Genomic DNA, 15,960 nt, shown 5'->3' with positions numbered 1-15,960 from the left:
TGCTCAGAGGCAGAGACCGTCTCCTCCCCCCGGAAGGGAGGCTTGGTCTCCAGAACCGGCTGCAGAACCTCGGCCCCGGGACAGCCCCTCGCTGTGATTATTCTAGAAACAGAAGCGTCACCTCCTCTTCCCTCCAAAAGCCCTAAAGCAGCTGCTGGGGGGGGGGGGGGGAAGAGTCACCCTTCAGTGACACCTGTAGGCTCCTCAGAAGAAGCAGGGTCGAGAACCAGGCACAACGTGGACAACTAAAACCAAACCCACCTAAACGACAAGCAAAAATCAAGGAGCCCAAAGAGCCGACGGCAGGAGGCGAGGAATATTTTTTAAAAGCAAACATCAGAAACCAAATGAATGGTTGAAGAATAGGGGGTGGGAGGAAGACCCCACAAAAACAAATCAATCTTGCAGGAAATTGGGAACCAGAAATCCCCAGGATGAGCCGGGTACGGTGGCGTGCGCCTGGAATCCCGGCGGCTCGGGAGACTGAGGCAGGAGGATCGTAAGTTGGAGGCCAGCCTCAGCAAAAGTGAGTTGCTCAGCAACTCTGTGAGATCCTGTCTCTAAATAAAATACAAAATAGGGCCGGGGACATGGCTCAGTGGTCGAGTGCCCCTGAGTTTAATCCCTGGTACCAAAAAGAAAACAACAACAACAAAAAAAAAGGAAATCCCCATTATAGTGTTAACAACCCCAAAGGTGGCAGAGGAAGGCGGGTCTCTTTAGAAGGCAGAGTCCACTCAGTCCGAGAAACCCCACCCCAAACAATGACCTTGACCTTGACAAGTGCTTGGGAGCCACAGAGATGCCCTAAGTGGACTCGGCGGGGCTCTTGCTAAGTCCAAAGGCAGTCTGAGTGGACCCGAGTGTGAGAGATGAGAAATGGATTCAGAACAATCCACTTACTCCCCACCTCTGCGTCAACTGTAGAATCAGTAGGTCAAAGTCGAAATCAAAATCTGCAGCCATGTCCACCTAGGCCAGAACAGGGGAGGACTCTGGTCCCCCCATTCTACAGCAGTGGTCCTGACGGATAGACATCAAGAGTGAGGAATCGGGCGGGGTGCAGTGGCGCACGCCTGTTGTCCCAGGGGCTGGGGAGGCTGAGGCAGGAGGCTCGCAAGTTGGAGGCCAGCCTCAACCATTTAGTGAGGCCCTACGCAACTCAGCGAGACCCTGTCTCTAAATAAAATATAAAAAAGGGGCTGGGGATGTGGCTTAGTGGGTAAGCACCCCTAGGTTCAATCCCTGGTACCAAAAAAAAAAAAAAAAAAAAAAAAAGCCATTGAGGACTCAGGTCCAGTCAACTGCCAGACAGATGTAAAGATTCTCCGTTTTCTCTGTTTCTGTGTTTGAATTCTGCCTTTCTCAAGCCAGCCTCTGGGAGAGGGGCTGAGCGTCTTTCTCTAAAAGGTGACGGTGAACTTGGCAAGAGGGGAAGCTGCTCCCCAGGCCCCTCCGCTAGTGGGGAATGGCCGGGCCGGGCCTCCCGTGCCCATCAGCTACTTAATCCTCTCACCCAGACACTCTGGGCTCAATATGGTGCTTGTCAAAAGCTTATTAGAGAGATGATCACTCTAGAGGTGCCGGCTGTTCGCCATCCCGTGGGGAATAAAGGACAAGGTCCTCAGAGGGGTTGGAGAGTCAGAAACAACTCCGGCTGCCCACAGAGACCGGCGCCCAAGCCCCTCCGTGTCCACAGAGAAAGTTCTGATCAACACGACTGAGCTGGGTCTTCCCCCCGCCAAGTTCAACGCCTGCTCTTGACCACTTCCGATCAGTGGGCATTCGTTTGGGAGCCCCAGCATCTGGGGTGGGGGACGGGGCTCCTGCATTGTCCTGGGGCCCCCTCCACACTATCAAATGGGTACGGAGAGTTCTGGAATAAGTTTCTGAGGCCTCAGTCTCTGGCCTGCCCCCTGGGGGCTCTCGGGCGCCCGAAGGTCTAATTTGGAGGGAAGGAGGGAAAAGTGGGGGCCCGGGTGTGGATTACCAAGGTGGTTCCGCGGCACTGGGGGGAGTGGGGTTCAAGGATGGGACTCGGCAGGGGACAGGGGCGCGGGAGGTCAGAGAAGACCAGGCAAATGTCACACCTGAAGGGCCCAGAGGTTGTCACGTTATGTCCCAGGCTGGGTGGGAAGCCAGAAGAGGGACAGGGCAGAGGGATCGTCCAGGAGTGGACCCTGCTCTGGCCCTGACCCACCCAAACAAGACTTTCAGGCCATTGGCCTCCGTGCCTGAAATACCCGGATGCTCAATGCCAACGTCCCTGCTGGTCTCCTACTGCCAGGGTCCTGGGACCACAGGTCTGGCATTCAAATACAAGGAGGAGGTTAAGGTCAAGGCCCGGAGAACATCAGGGTCCCCATGTGCCTGGCCCTGGTCAGAAGGAACCTCAGCCAGGACCCTCCCCTGGGTCCAGGTGACCCCCGAGGGGTTGAGAGAGAGATCGGGAAGTCAGGCGGGGGTGTCAGGGTGTGGACACCACCAAACGTTCCAGACGGCGGACACCGACCCTCTGGGTGAACTGGGGGTGCAGGCCCGGAGAAGGACCCGGAATCCAGGAAGGAAGACTGGGGGTCCCGAGAGCCTGCCCCCTAAGCTGCTCTCATTTTAAAGCCTCAACCCAAGTCCTGGCACCCAGGTCCCTGAGATGCTGGGTGCAGGTTCTAAAATTCCAGCCTCCTCAGGGTCCAGAAGCGGCTTTGCTGGAGCTGCAGGGACCCAGGTTCCCGAGGTCCCAGACCACAGGAGGGCTCAGGAGTCCATCCCTGGGGAGACTTGTCTCCACGAGACCCGAGGAGGCGTGACAGTGCCCTCAGGACCTAGCCCCAGGCTGCACCTGTCACCGCCTGGGAGGGCAGCCTGGCGCCCCCTCTGTCCCTGCCCCCAGGCCAGGGGGGCGGGGCGTCCCTGGAATGAATGAATGAATGAATGAATGGACGGGCCCGCCCGGAGGGAGCGCATGCGCACTGAGAGCAAAGTGCCAAACACCAGCACCAAGGCTCAGGGGGCGGGGGAGGTGGCGATGCAAAGCTGCCAAACCAACGGGGTGGTTTCTGTCCCGAAACCGGGCGTCGGCTGGGAAGGGGTTGTAAAGACACACCAATCATTACGTAGCCACGCATTTCCCGACGGGACCGCCTCCCCACCGAGTGTCTGCCGCCCCGCGGGCCAATTGCAACGACCACCTTTAAAACGCAGCTTCTGTGCTCCGTGAGAGTCGGGGGAGCTTCTTGGTGGGGGGGGAGGTCTATTTTAGAAACCAGGCTCATTCCCCCCCCATCCCCCTGGGGGTCTGGCTTCATGCCTGCAGTACTCGGCTCACACACTAGGTGGCAGTGCCCACCACCACTGCCACCGATTCTACCGTACCTGACTCAGCCACATCAGCAATGTCCACCCCTTGCTCTTGTGCCATGAAGCCCAGGATGGAAAAAATTGCGAAGCCAGACACAAAACTGGTACCACTGTTCAGGCATCCCAGCAGCATACAGTCCCTAAGTTACACATATGTCAGGGAGCAAGTTAATTCACGACACATGGAAGCTGGGCTTCCTACTTCTCTCTTTTTTTTTTTTTCTTTAAACATCATCATTTCTATCGTCCACCAGGCCCGCCGGCGCGACACTTGCCTGTACGAGTTGTATTTGTACTTGTTGTAGCTCCCCAGTGACGTCATAGCCCCCAGGCAGATGGCATAGGAGAAGAATATTTGAGTCCCAGCGTCAATCCACACCTGGGAGGGGAGGGGAGGGGGCGGGGAGAGAGAGAAGGGGCTGTCAGTCATCCACTAGCGGGAGGAGGAGGCACAGGTGCCTAGCCACAGGGAGATGACCCCAGGAGAGGACCTTGAGATATACAGATGAAGTCTGGCGTGGTGGCACATGTCTGTCATCCCAGAGACTGGGGAGGCTGAGGCAGGAGGATTGCAGGTTGGAGGTCAGCCTCAGCAACTTCGTGAGATGCAGTCTCAAAATTTTTAAAAAAATAAAAAGGGCTGGGGATGTGGCTCAGAGATTATAGCACCCCTGGGTTCAATCCCTGGTACCAAAAAAATAAACAAACAAAATAGCTAAGTCAGGGTTGCTGGGGATGTAGTCAGGGGTACAGCCCTTGCTTAGCAGAGGTGAGACTCTGGGTTCCATCCCCACCACAGCCCGCACCCCACAAAAGCTAAAAACACGGATACTCAACAGATGAGCCAGTTTCCCCACTGCCCCCCTGTCCCTACCTCAGGGGTGGAAATGAACATTTTTTCCCTTCTCCCAAGTCACCAGGAGTGAAGCATGCATTACCACACCAGGCTGCAAACTGGGCTTTGAGACGGATGGCTCTGGATTCTGGCTCTATAGTGATCCTGGGCAAATACATATCATTCCCAGAACCTCAGTTTCATATCTGTAAGATGGGCTCCACAGTCCTATGCCACGGAGCTACTTTTTAAGGTCTAAAGATAAAGATCTAGCTGGGCACGGTGGCGCATGCCTGTCATCCCAGAGACTTGGGAGGCTGAGGCAAGAGGATCGCAAGGTGGAAGCCAGCCTCAGCCACTTAGTAAGGTTCTCAGCAATTCAGCAAGATCCTGTCTCTACATAAAACATAAAAGGGGCTGGGGATGTGGCTCAGGGGTTAAGCACCTCCGGGTTCAATTCCCGGTACAAAAAAAGAAAAAGAAAAAAAGATTGTGCCCAGCGCTGGGTGCAGGGCGAACCTGCGTGCAGGCTGCTCTCGTGGTTACTGTAATCATTAATGGATTACGCAGGCAAAGCAGATTTCCAGAACCTTCAGCAAGCATCTCCCCATGACTGCAAAGCTACCTCCTCAGCTGTCCTCGGAAAGTGGCCAACTCCCCGCCTCCCTCCTACGTCCCTCCCAGAGCTGAGGACAAGGACTGGCCCCTGGGAAGGCAACCGGCAAGCCGAGAGCTGCCAACCAAAGGTCCTCCGATGAGCCCACGAGGTCTCCCTCTCCCTGAGGTCACCGGCTGGGTACTCCGGGCGCGCACTCCGAGTCCGTCCCTCCACCTCCCAAGAAGCCATTAACTCCGAGGCTCGGGGACTTGCTGCTAAGAAAATCTGTCCCTTACCTGGCCCAGGGCCTAAGGCAGACTCTAGAACTGGCCGCCTCAGGAGTCCCTGACCGCAACAGGCGCCCGCAGCTGGAGAAGCTGTGCACCCTGGGCGCAGCGGCCCCGCCGCCAGCGCGTGGAAAAGCGCCAGGGGCTGGGGACCCTGCCAGATGTGTGCCTCCAGGAGCGCCGCCGCCCGGGAAAGATCCCCCCAGGCGGGAGGATGGCCGGCCTGTCCCCGCCCTGCGTTACCTGCGGGTCCTCCAGGCGGGTGATGTCGGGGTACAGGTAGAACTTGATGCCCGCGCCTGCGCCGGGCAGCGTCAGCCCACGGATCAGCAGCACCAAGAGCATGGCGAATGGGAAAGTCGCCGTGAAGTAGACCACCTGCGAGGGGGACAGAGGGCACTCAGCTGCTGCTGTTCACCTCCAGCCTCCCGCAGGCGCAGTGGCGCAGGCCCTTTATCCCACCAGCTCGGGAGGCTGAGGCAGGAGGATGGCAAGTGGGAGGCCAGCCTCAGCCACTTAGCGAGGCCCTGAGCAACTCAGCGAGACCCTGTCTCTCAGTAAAACATAAAACAGGCTGGGGGTGTGGCTCGGGGTGAAGCCCCCCTGGGTTCAGTCCCCAGTGCCAGCTTTGCCACCCCCCCCAAAAGCAGGGTCCTCCTCTAGGCCTCAGCCCCTCCCCCCCTTATTTCTTTTCTTTGAGGCTGAAAATCCTCATGACTCTCCAAGAACGGAGGGCGAGGGCATGTCAGGAAGTCACAGGAGAGGTAAAAAAGTAAAGAAAGTAAACCGGGCTGTCCCCTCCCTTCCTGTGGACAGGCGGGCAGGCGCCCCTGGCCAGTTCCCACCTCTGGGAGCCCCCTGTGTGGGCCACACCCCAGCTGGGGAACAATAGCAGCCGACGGCTCTCCGGGGGTCCCCAGGGGGTTCCCACTTCAAAGCAGCCAGGCTGTGCCCAGAGCCAGTGGTGCGGGGCGATCTCTCTCCCTGGTGTGGAGTGTTTGCTGTGTGCGCAATGCTTTCTGCCTAGGAACTCATTTAATTCTCAGAGCACGGGGGCAGAGCTGGGGACCTTATTACCGGCATTTTCTGGATGAGAAAATGGGAGCAGAGAGGCGAAGTCACCCTCCTGGGTTCCCAAGTGAGGAGGTGTCCGGGGCGGAACTATCTCTTTTCTCTGTTAACCCCCAGTGCTGGGGACTGAACCCAGGAGCCAAATCTGCTCCCTTTCTGTTGAGACGAGGTCTCACTAAATTGCTGAGGCTGGCCTCCAACTTGCCATCCTCCTGCCTCAGCCTCCCAAGCCCCCGGGATTCCAGATGTGAGCTACTCTGCCCCGCTTTGGAGGTGGTGGGATTTGATCCAGGCCAACTATTTCCAGGGTCCCTGTATCTTGGGGGGCAGGGGTGTTGCTGCTATCCATCCCCCCCAAAAAAAAACACACTGTTCCCACCGCCCAGCCGGGTGACACCACTTCAGTGCCCGTGAAGACAGCCACCTTGTTTTGCAGATTTCACCCTGACAATGAGCTCCTGAGAGCCACCTTTCAACATTTCCGTGACTCCCCGGGGATCCTCCAGGGAGAAGCTGGTGCCAGACGCCACCAGTGGGTCTCTGGCGCTGGCCCGGCAGGACCTGCGGCAGGACGTGGTACTTTTCCGCTCTTGTTGGCGTAACTCCCTGGCGCCTCTGAGCCCTCAGCACTGAAACCCTGTGGCCCAAACACCCTAGAAACTCACAGGGACCAATCTTCCCCATTCCCCGGGGAGACCGGGAGGGCAGAGGGTGGCCCAGGCGGCTCCCGGCTGCTGCCACATGGCCAGGTTGAGAGGCGGACCTCGGCCGTCCTGCTCGGGACCCGGGTCCCCCACTTCCTAACCTGGCCATGCACTCAGTAGGGCCCAAGCCACGTATGTCCCTGCTCTTGCAGAGTGTGGGGTGCTGGAAGCGGACAGGACGAAACCCGTATGCTGCCTGTGGGCCCAGCCCCCACTGGCGGCGGCCGTGAACTTGGTCTGCAGCCAGGGCTGGAAGCCATGGCCGGCGGGTGGGCAGGCGGCCTCCAGGAAGTCCACAGCTCCCTGTTTGTCTTGGCCCCTCTGGACTGACCCAGGCCCTGCTATTGTTCTGGGAACCACGCCCACCCTCAAGGAGGCTGTGGATGAGGGTGGGGCCCGGGGGGACCTCTGCTAAGTCACGTCTTCACACGGCCACAGCGGCAGCAGCCTGGCACTTTCTGGCTGGACACTGACTCTGTTCTGCATGTTGCCCTGGGTCTCAGACGTTGGTCACTGTGTCCCGTCTGGTGGACATCGGCCTCCTCCGTCAGACTGGCTCAGACACACCACAGGGCCTTTGCACTGGTTGTTGTGTCTACCCCGAGTGTTTCTCCTCTGGTATCCAAAGGTTCTCTTCAGACCTTTGCCTCAAAGTCAACCTTGCCTGGTCACCCTATTTAAGAGGACACCTGAACACCTCTCCTTGATCTGCGTTCTTTCCTGTAGCTACGGTTGGTCACCATCTGCCATCTGTTTTGCACCCTGTTCATCTTGCTATCGTCTGACTCCGGGGCTGTCAGCCCTGAGACAGCAGGAACTATTGACAGGCTTGTCAAGGGGCCACGTGTCCCCTGCCCTGCGACCTACATTAGTAACCGGCATATAGTAGAGCCCCCCGCCCCCCACAGTGCACAAGTTAGGGTTTATATCTGTAGCCTTGCTCAGCACCAAGAGCTCCACAGAACCTTCTGGCTGGGCTCACTTTTGCACGAGGAAACCAAGGCAGAGCGGAGAGAGCCATTCACACGGGCTGCGCGCCAGCTGCGTGTAACACACCGCTCGTTAACCTCTCCACATTTATTTGTGGAGGAGGAAACTGAAGCTCAGAGGTCAGACGGTGAGTTCAGATGTGTCACTGAACCTGTCAGAATCTCCGTCTCTTTGCTATTTAGCAAAAAGGAAGCCAGGAACAGCGTGCCCCCGTCATCCCAGTTACTCAGGAGGCTGAGGCAGGAGGATCGCAAGTTGGAGACAAGCCTCAGCAACTTAGCAAGGCCCTGAGCAACTCAGTGAGACCGTATCTCTAAATAAAATATTAAAAGGGCTGGGGACATGGCTCAGGGTTAAAGCACCCCTGGGTTCAATCCCTGGTTGGCACGTTGTTGGACAGCCTCTCTTCCCAGCTAATTTACTTACAGCTCCCATATTGATTAAACGCTAACACGGCATCGTCTGCTAACGCCCGAATCTGCTGCTCACCTCTGGAGAGGGGAAAGCAGCCAGGGTTGGTTGGTTAGAGAACCGAAATCCCCTGTTCAGGGATCTTGCCGGCTGGTCCCTAAACCACTGCCAACTTGGGAGTCAGAGGTGGCGGGACTGCACAGACCCTAAGACCCGACTGTCTCTTTTTCTTTTTTTCAAAGGACGGGTCCACCCCGCAGCCAAACTGGCTTCCTCCCTTCCAGGTCGGGAAGGCCCAGGGCCGCGGGAGACTTTCTCCACCGAGGGCCAGCCTGTCCCTGAGGCAGGTGAGGGACAGATGGGACTTACCTTCCCCGTGGACCTGACACCCTTCCAGATGCAAAAGAAACAGACCAGCCAGACCAGCAGGAGGCAGAGAGCCAGGTCCCACTTCAGAGCGCCCGGCTCGTCGATTCCAGAGGACAGGCTGAGCACGTTGCGCCTTTGGGCAGACAGAACAGGAATCAGCGGGGCCCGGCCAGGACTCAGGATTCATGTCACTGAACCTCTCAGACCCCTGGGATCCCCCCTGGTCTTGGGGTAGAGTTGTTGGGAAGCCTGGAAGGGATCAGAAAAGGATCCATACCCAGCACCAAAACCAAAAAGTGTGTGGTTGGGACGGGGGTGGGTGGAATCAGACTCCTCAGGCGCACCCGGGTTCAACCCAGCCTGACCTTGGGCAGGTCACGAAAGCCCTAAGCCTCAGTTTCCTCATCTGTAAAATGGGTATGGAATTCTTTCTACAGGACCGCAGGAAAACCCTAAGCGTCTTGCCTGTGGGTGGAACACTGGGTTCTGATCTTAGTGGTTCATGCTGTGATCCCGGTGGCTTGGGAGGTTGAGGCAGGAGGATCACAAATTGGAGGCCAGCCTCAGCATCTTGGTGGGGCCCTAAGCAACTCAGTGAGACCCTGTCTCTAAATAAAACACAAAAAGGGTTGAGGACGTGGCTCCATGGTGAAGCACCCCTGGGTTCAAACCCTGGGACCAAAAAATAAATAAACATAAAAATTTAAAAATAATCTTAGCTTCACTGTTTGGCTGTTGACATTGGGCAAGCCTCAGACCCCAGCCTCCCCTCTGTAAAACGGGGCAAGTCCTTCTCCACCGTGCCCTTTATTCCCTCCCTGTTTATCCACCCTGTCCCTAGTGCGGGCACAGCGTTCTTGCCGTCTGTCCCCTCCCTGCAGAAACTTGTGACAAGTGCACACAAAGCCCTGAACCCAGCACCGGCGAGGTGCAGCAGGCGACTCCATACACCTCACCAACGTGACCACCAGGCCATCGAGATGCCAGGAGCCAGGATCCTGAAGGTCCCAGGAAGAGGCAGAGAGAGGGCTTCAGAGATAACCGTGCCCAGGAAGCCACCACAGCACCCCGGCCGAGCCCTGACCCACAGCCACGTCCAGGACACTTGATGCCCGCATTGTCCCCAAGCGCCCAGAGCTGGGACAGTGATCGAGGGGAGTCATGCTGTGCACAGGACACCAGCCCCGCCTGCGGCTGTCCCCAGGTTATCCGCCCGCTGGACCTCCGGGGCCCCTCGCCCTAGGGGTTGGCGGTTTCTGGAAGAGGCCGTTTCTCCTTTTAGAGGCCGTCAGCTCCTGACTCAGAGGCTCCACCCCCAGGAGTGGAGTGACGTGGTCCCCGTGTGTTCTCGGATAAGATGGGAAGAGGAATTCCAGAGCAGGATGCCGCGTGGAAGAAAGTTCTAGAAGATTCTAAGCCCTCGGCCGTGGGTGGAGTTCTCCGTACTTGGCCAGGACTCCAGTTCTTAGAATACCCTCTGGGCTGGGGCCCTTTTTGATTTATGTCCCCCATTTCCAGAGAGGCCTCCACGCACGGACTTTGAATAAATCCAAGGCCCTCTTCCCAAGCCGCATCTGGGCAAGGCTTTGGGGTCACTGCTGTGTCCTCGTTACCTCCCACGGCACCCCCCACACCGCAGGGCTCAGTCGACTCCCGCAGAACGGACGTATGAATCAACGGGGGGAGAACGTGCCCACGCCAATCCATGACGGACCCCACTCCCCAAGTCTCCGAAAGGGGCTGCTTTCCTTTTTTTCTTGCTGGCCCCGGTGACATCAGTATCCCCTAGCCCTGCCCGGAGTGTTTGTTCAACATAACATTGAGAACAAAACTAAAGCTGCCAGACTGGACGCGGGGGTGCACGCCTGTCATCCCAGCGGCTGGGGAGGCTGAGGCAGGAGGATGGCAAGTTGGAGGCCAGCCTCAGCAACTTAGCAAAGCTCTGAGCAACTCAGCGAGACCCTGTCTCTAAATAAAATATAAGAAGGGCTTGGGGTGTGGCTCAGTGGTTAAGCACCCCTGGGTTCCATCCCTGGGACCAAAAATAATAATAATAAAAAAAGATGCCGCTCACCCATGTCCCCTAAGCACCCTTTAGACCTAAAGGCTTTAAGGAACGTGGGGACAATCCACCATTACCACCAAGACAACAGGCCAGGCATCCAGAAATCACCTCTCGATCATTCCCCAGTGTTCATCAGCCAGTAGGTGCTCAATTAATTGAACATGAGTTAAGCAATTACCCCCATTCGATTGATGGAAAAACTGAGGCTCAGACAGGTTCGGCGAGTCACCTGGAATCGCCCAGAAACACAAATCCACCCTGGACACCCGGTTCCTCTTTCCCAGGGACCAGGTACCCCAGGGGCCGGGTCCTCGGCTGCCAGGCCTTTGGCCGCCCCGCCTGCCCTGTCTGGTCCAGAGGGAGGAGACCCAGAAGTCATGGCGTCCTTCTCCAGGAATAGTCATGATTCGCGCCAGGGCGGGGTCCAAAGAACAATCAGGATGGCAACGGGCCGGCCGTCTGCTCCGCGTCGGCGGCCTGCTGCCGTCCAGGGATGTCAAATGGCCCCGCGTGGGCCCGATCGTTTCCTCTTGACGCCGGGCCAGCCTTTTCTTGGCCAAGGCTCGCCCCTGGAGACGGGCAGAGGCCACAATTATAAAAGGACTCGTCCGCCCCGGGCTGGGGGCCGCTCAGGCCTCTCCGGCCGCCCCCTCCCTCCATAGCCGCAGAGGAAGGTGGGCCGAGCGGGGACCATTGGCCAACATGACTCATGTCTTTGATTCTCATAAAGTCTGACGATACGCGCTGGGCTCCCAGGGGGCTCTGCAGGAACCCAGGACTGGAGAGGGGGCGGGAGACCTGGGGACAGAGCTGACCTCAGAAAGCCAGGGCATGTGGGATGTGCTGACTTTGGCCAGAAGCTGCCTTTGGCCATTACAGAGCCACTCAGTGTTAAATTAGAAAGCCAGCACGACCAGGCTTGTCTCAGGGACTCTGGTGGCTTCTCCTGAGACTATGGAAAAGGGGACATCTTCTGGTCATGGTGGTGTGCACCTGAAATCCCAGCAGCTCCAGAGGCTGAGGCAGGAGGATGGCAAGTTGGAGGCCAGCCTCAGCAACTTAGCAAGACCCTCAGCAACTCCGTGAGACCCTGTCTCTAAATGAAACGTAAAAAGGGCTGGGGAGGTGGCTCAGGGGTTAAGCACCTCTGGGACCAAATCCTGGGACCAAAGAAAAGAAAAGGGACACCTCACAGCTCCTGCGGAGACTGGTGATATGGCATTGCAGAGAGGGTGGGGCCTGGGGAACCCAGGCCAAGAGAAGACGCTGCGTGTAACCTGAGCAGGACAGCACACACAGAACAAGTGACCGTGACTGAGGACTGTCCAGTACTTACGATGACGGTGGCAGGACAGGGGTGAAGCTTAGCTGGAGTTGAGGCCCCGTGTCAGGGGACCTTGGCTATGGGTCTGGGTGTGGAAGTTCCTCCAAAGAGCTGACCACTCGCCTCAGCTCTGTGGTACGCAAGGCAGGCTGGGAGGTTTGGGGACCCCGCTAGCTCTGTTCGATCAGGAGGGAGCGGAGACTTAGGGGGCCAAAGTGTCTACCCCGATGTCATCCGTCCGGACACTCGGGGGTCCGTCCGGTTGTGTCTTCCTCTCCAAGGTGAAGGACAACACCCTGAGCTATCCTCCTGTGTTCTCTGAAAGACCCAGAGCGTGGAAGGGCCGGCGGGGTCAGCCACGGGGTCCTCGCTGCCCAGAAGCCGGGTTAAGGCTTGGCTCCCAAGGTGACTCATTGTCTTGGAGCCGAGACCTACTACGTGTCTAGCGCAGGTAACAGTGGAGACTTGGCTGGGGTGGGCTCACCTCACCGGGAGTAAAACATCCCAGCATGCCTCACTGCACGGAGACCCCGGCGTGGTTGGTGGCCACTCTCAAGGGGGATCATACAAGTTCTATGCCAAAGAGGGCCCACATCTGTGGAAGGCTGAGCTCTGTGGAAAGCCCTGTATACAGCCAGTGCTCAATACATATCCCAGCCTCTTTTTCACTGGTGTATATGATTTCCCCTTCTCATCTCTTTTCCACAATTCCTCATGCTAGGGGACAAACTCACCAGCCCAATATGCAAGTCCTCAATCCTCGTCCCAGCCCCACCTCTTCATGTCCCCACGCGTCCTACACATGAGCCAAAGTCACTTCCAAATGCCATTCCCAGACGCTCAGGCGCTCTCAGGATGCTGTGTCTCTGCAATGGGCTGTCCCTTCTGCTCAGAATGCCTTTTCTCCTTTTCTGCCTTGTGAGCACCTATTCAACCCTCAAAGCCCAGTGCCTACGGCCCCTCCACTTGCACATGGGAAAGAGGCCAGAAGGGGTTAGCGATTTGCTGCTGCGACCACACAGCCAGGCAAATGCAGATACAGAAGGAAGAATCTGCACTCAGCATCCTGTCCTGAAACGCTCACGTGCTCCTGTCTGGCTGTGCGAGGTGACGGGGAGAAGAGCCGTCAGAGGACAGCAGTATGTTCGAAGTCAAAATTGGTAACAGGGAAGGAGGATGTTCCCTGTTCAGGGGTTCCACAAAGCTCCACTCGGACCCAGGCCTGGCAAACCCTGCAGGCTCCTGTAGGAACCTGGGATGGTATGGATGGAACCCAGAACTTTCCAAAGACAAACACCATCTCCGAGTCTTCCCAGGACACTCAGAAAACGGATTTCTGAGCCAGGTGCTGGGGTGCACGCCTGTCATCCCAACAACTCAGGAGGCTGAGGCTGGAGGATCCCAAGTTTGAGGCCAGCCTGGGCAACTTAGGGAGACCCAGTCTCCAAATGAAAAATAAAAAGGGGTTGGGGGCGGAGCTCAGTAGGGGAGCAGCCCTGGTTCCATCCCCAGGACCACACAGCCTGGGGGACACTACATAAATAGCACTTTGCACTCATCTGGAAGGTTCTGAGGTCTGACCCCGCAGACGCTCCATCCGTCAGGGCCACTCTGCAGCCCTGGACGGCAGCCCTTTTGATTTCCCAAGGTGCAGAGGACAGAGGGGGTTATGACTGTCCAAGCTAGAGATGGCAAAGCAAAGGCTAGACCCCAGGTGCCAAGGTTAGACCCCCATGTGCCAAGGCTAGACCTCATGTGCCAAGGTTAGGCCCCAAGTGCCAAGGCTAGGCCCCAGGTGCCAAGGTCAGACCCCATATGCCAAGGCTAGACCCCAGGTGCCAAGGCTAGACCCCAGGTGCCAAGGCTAGGCCCCAGGTCTGTGGTGGCAACAAGGCCCAGTAGGCTGGCGAGTGCCAGTGCCCTGGGTGGGGCAGGCGTGTGTGGTCAGGCTGTGCCAAGAACAGCACAGAAAGGCCAGGGCTGTGGCCTTGGGCCCCGTTCAAGAATGAAATGCCAACATTTCTTTGTTCAGAAACTCAGCTCTCTAAGGGCGGGGAGATGAGGGGGCGATGACTGTGCTTTTAATGTCCTCTTTGTTTGCGAATGGAAAACATCTACCCTTTGAGCCCGCCTGGGGGCCTGCCCATGACTGCCGGGCCCAGTGGCGCACACCTGTCATTCCAAGGACCAGGGAGGCTGAGGCAGGAGGATCGCAAACAAGTTGGAGGCCAGCCTCAGCGATTGAGCGAGACCCTGTCTCTAAATAAAATCTAAAAGGGATGTGGCTCAGTGGTGAAGCACCTCTGGGTTCCATCCCTAGTACCCCTGAGAGAAAAAAAGAAAAGAACAAAGGCTGGTAAGTAGTGCTAAGGAGAAGGACCTACCAAATGAGGATGCCACACGCCAGCTGGGGGCACCGAGGACTCCTCGCCTGGGACTTCCCAGCCCCAATCCCACGGCACGATGGGTCCAGTCTAGGCAGCTGCCTCCTCTCTGCTCTGGGCCTGAGCGGCTTCTGTGAGCAGCGTAGACGCCACGGAAACCCAGGGCGCATGCCCAAAGGACAGGAATCACCGTCCCACGGTAATGGGGTGCCACCCCTCCCTCGCCCCTGCTCCCCAGCTCCACACAAGGCCTTAGCTCAGTCACTCCAGCCGCACCCGCCTGCTGAGCCCAAGCTTCAGAGTTTAAGTGATGCGCCAACGTATTCTGTTTATACATACCCAGGATGGAACCCAGGGGCGCTCTCACTGAGCTACGTCCCCAGCCCTTTTCATTTTTGAGACAGGATCTAAGTGACCCAGGCTGGCCTTGAACTCAACAGCCTCCTGCCTCAGCCTCCTCAGCAGCTGGGATCACAGGCATGCGCCACCACACCCGGCACTAATCTATTTTTGGATAAACTCCCAGCACCGTTAGGATGTCCACACACCAGCTTACAAGAGTTCCCTAAACCTCCAGTTCCTCATTATTCCTTCCTCATGTTTTGTCTTCTGTGTATAAACTTGGTCTAAACTGCCAAGTAGCAGAATCTTGAGCTGAGTAAAGGGTGGCTGCCTGGATTCAAGAAGTTTGGGGATGGTTGTTACACAGCCAATCTCACTGATACAAAGTTTTTGCTCTGTCCACTCCCTTTTCCTTGGAGTCACCACTTCCGTTACACATCCGCACTCTTCTCTGTGCAATGACAGAGAATAGATATCTATATTGTTTAAAAACTCCCAATAGATATTGGCTACAATGTGGTTAACTGCAAAAATGCCCAGAGTTCTCTGCTCTCATGCAGAGACAGCTTTATTTCCCCCAACTGTTTGGTCTGGAGCTGTCTTTCGGCTTCCTCTGGTTCATGGGGCATTAACACAAATCATGCAAGTGGAGATTTAAAAAGAGCGTATGCCCTGAGGCTCGCCCCTCCATTGTCTCCTGAGCTGCCTCTGACAAGTCTGCTGGATGATGACACCATGTGCGTTAGTCGGTCCTGGGACCCTAGTCAACAACCAGCCAATCCCCAAGAGCTACCCTGAGGACCTACAACTGTCCGCACACACATCTAGGAGCCCAAGACCCCAAGGGCTTGGCCCAAATTGCCAATAAGCAGAATCATGATAAATGGTGGCAATCTGAATCCACCACGTCTGGGGATGGTCGTTACACAGCAGAAACTCACTGATACATAATTTTTCCCACTCTATCCACTCCCCTTTTGTCGAACTACTTATGCCTCGTACATGCATTTTTCTGTACAATGACAGAGAATGTATTTTTTTTTTCCTAAAATGCATTAAGAAAACTATGATTTTTGGACAATATTAAGTATGTGTACCTGCCTTTGGGAAAACAATCTCCACAGAGATCCCACGGGGTGGGAATGATTCATTCCCCTCATGTGACAGTTAAGGAAACTGAGGCCCAGAAAGGAGGAAAGCGTAACTTGCCCAAGATCAAAGGG

The 15,960-nt window shown here is 56.7% G+C and overlaps 1 protein-coding gene and 1 long non-coding RNA gene across 7 annotated transcripts in view; one reads left to right on the top strand and one right to left on the bottom strand.

Annotated features, from left to right (window-relative positions):
- The window catches only part of SLC6A6 (solute carrier family 6 member 6), a gene marked incomplete at its 3' end in the record, with an annotated part of 71,021 nt that overhangs the window by 14,369 nt on the left and 40,692 nt on the right, over positions 1 to 15,960 (bottom strand). For all 6 annotated transcript variants that reach the window (XM_079122546.1, XM_079122547.1, XM_079122548.1 and 3 more), the window contains 4 exons: positions 8,623 to 8,755; positions 5,321 to 5,455; positions 3,633 to 3,736; positions 3,373 to 3,497 (listed from right to left, as the gene is read on the bottom strand). In XM_079122546.1, the coding sequence (XP_078978672.1) occupies positions 3,373 to 3,497; positions 3,633 to 3,736; positions 5,321 to 5,455; positions 8,623 to 8,755 (497 nt within the window). The remainder of the gene's footprint in view (positions 1 to 3,372; positions 3,498 to 3,632; positions 3,737 to 5,320; positions 5,456 to 8,622; positions 8,756 to 15,960) is intronic.
- LOC306650530 lies at positions 11,155 to 14,281 on the top strand. The gene is made up of 2 exons (XR_013760949.1): positions 11,155 to 13,733; positions 13,775 to 14,281. It is a non-coding gene; the product is annotated as an uncharacterized lncRNA (long non-coding RNA).

The sequence above is a fragment of the Sciurus vulgaris genome (assembly GCF_902686455.1).
Source record: "Sciurus vulgaris genome assembly, chromosome: 19".
Classification (NCBI taxonomy): Eukaryota; Metazoa; Chordata; class Mammalia; order Rodentia; family Sciuridae; genus Sciurus; species Sciurus vulgaris.
This window is presented reverse-complemented; position numbering and strand designations above follow the sequence as displayed.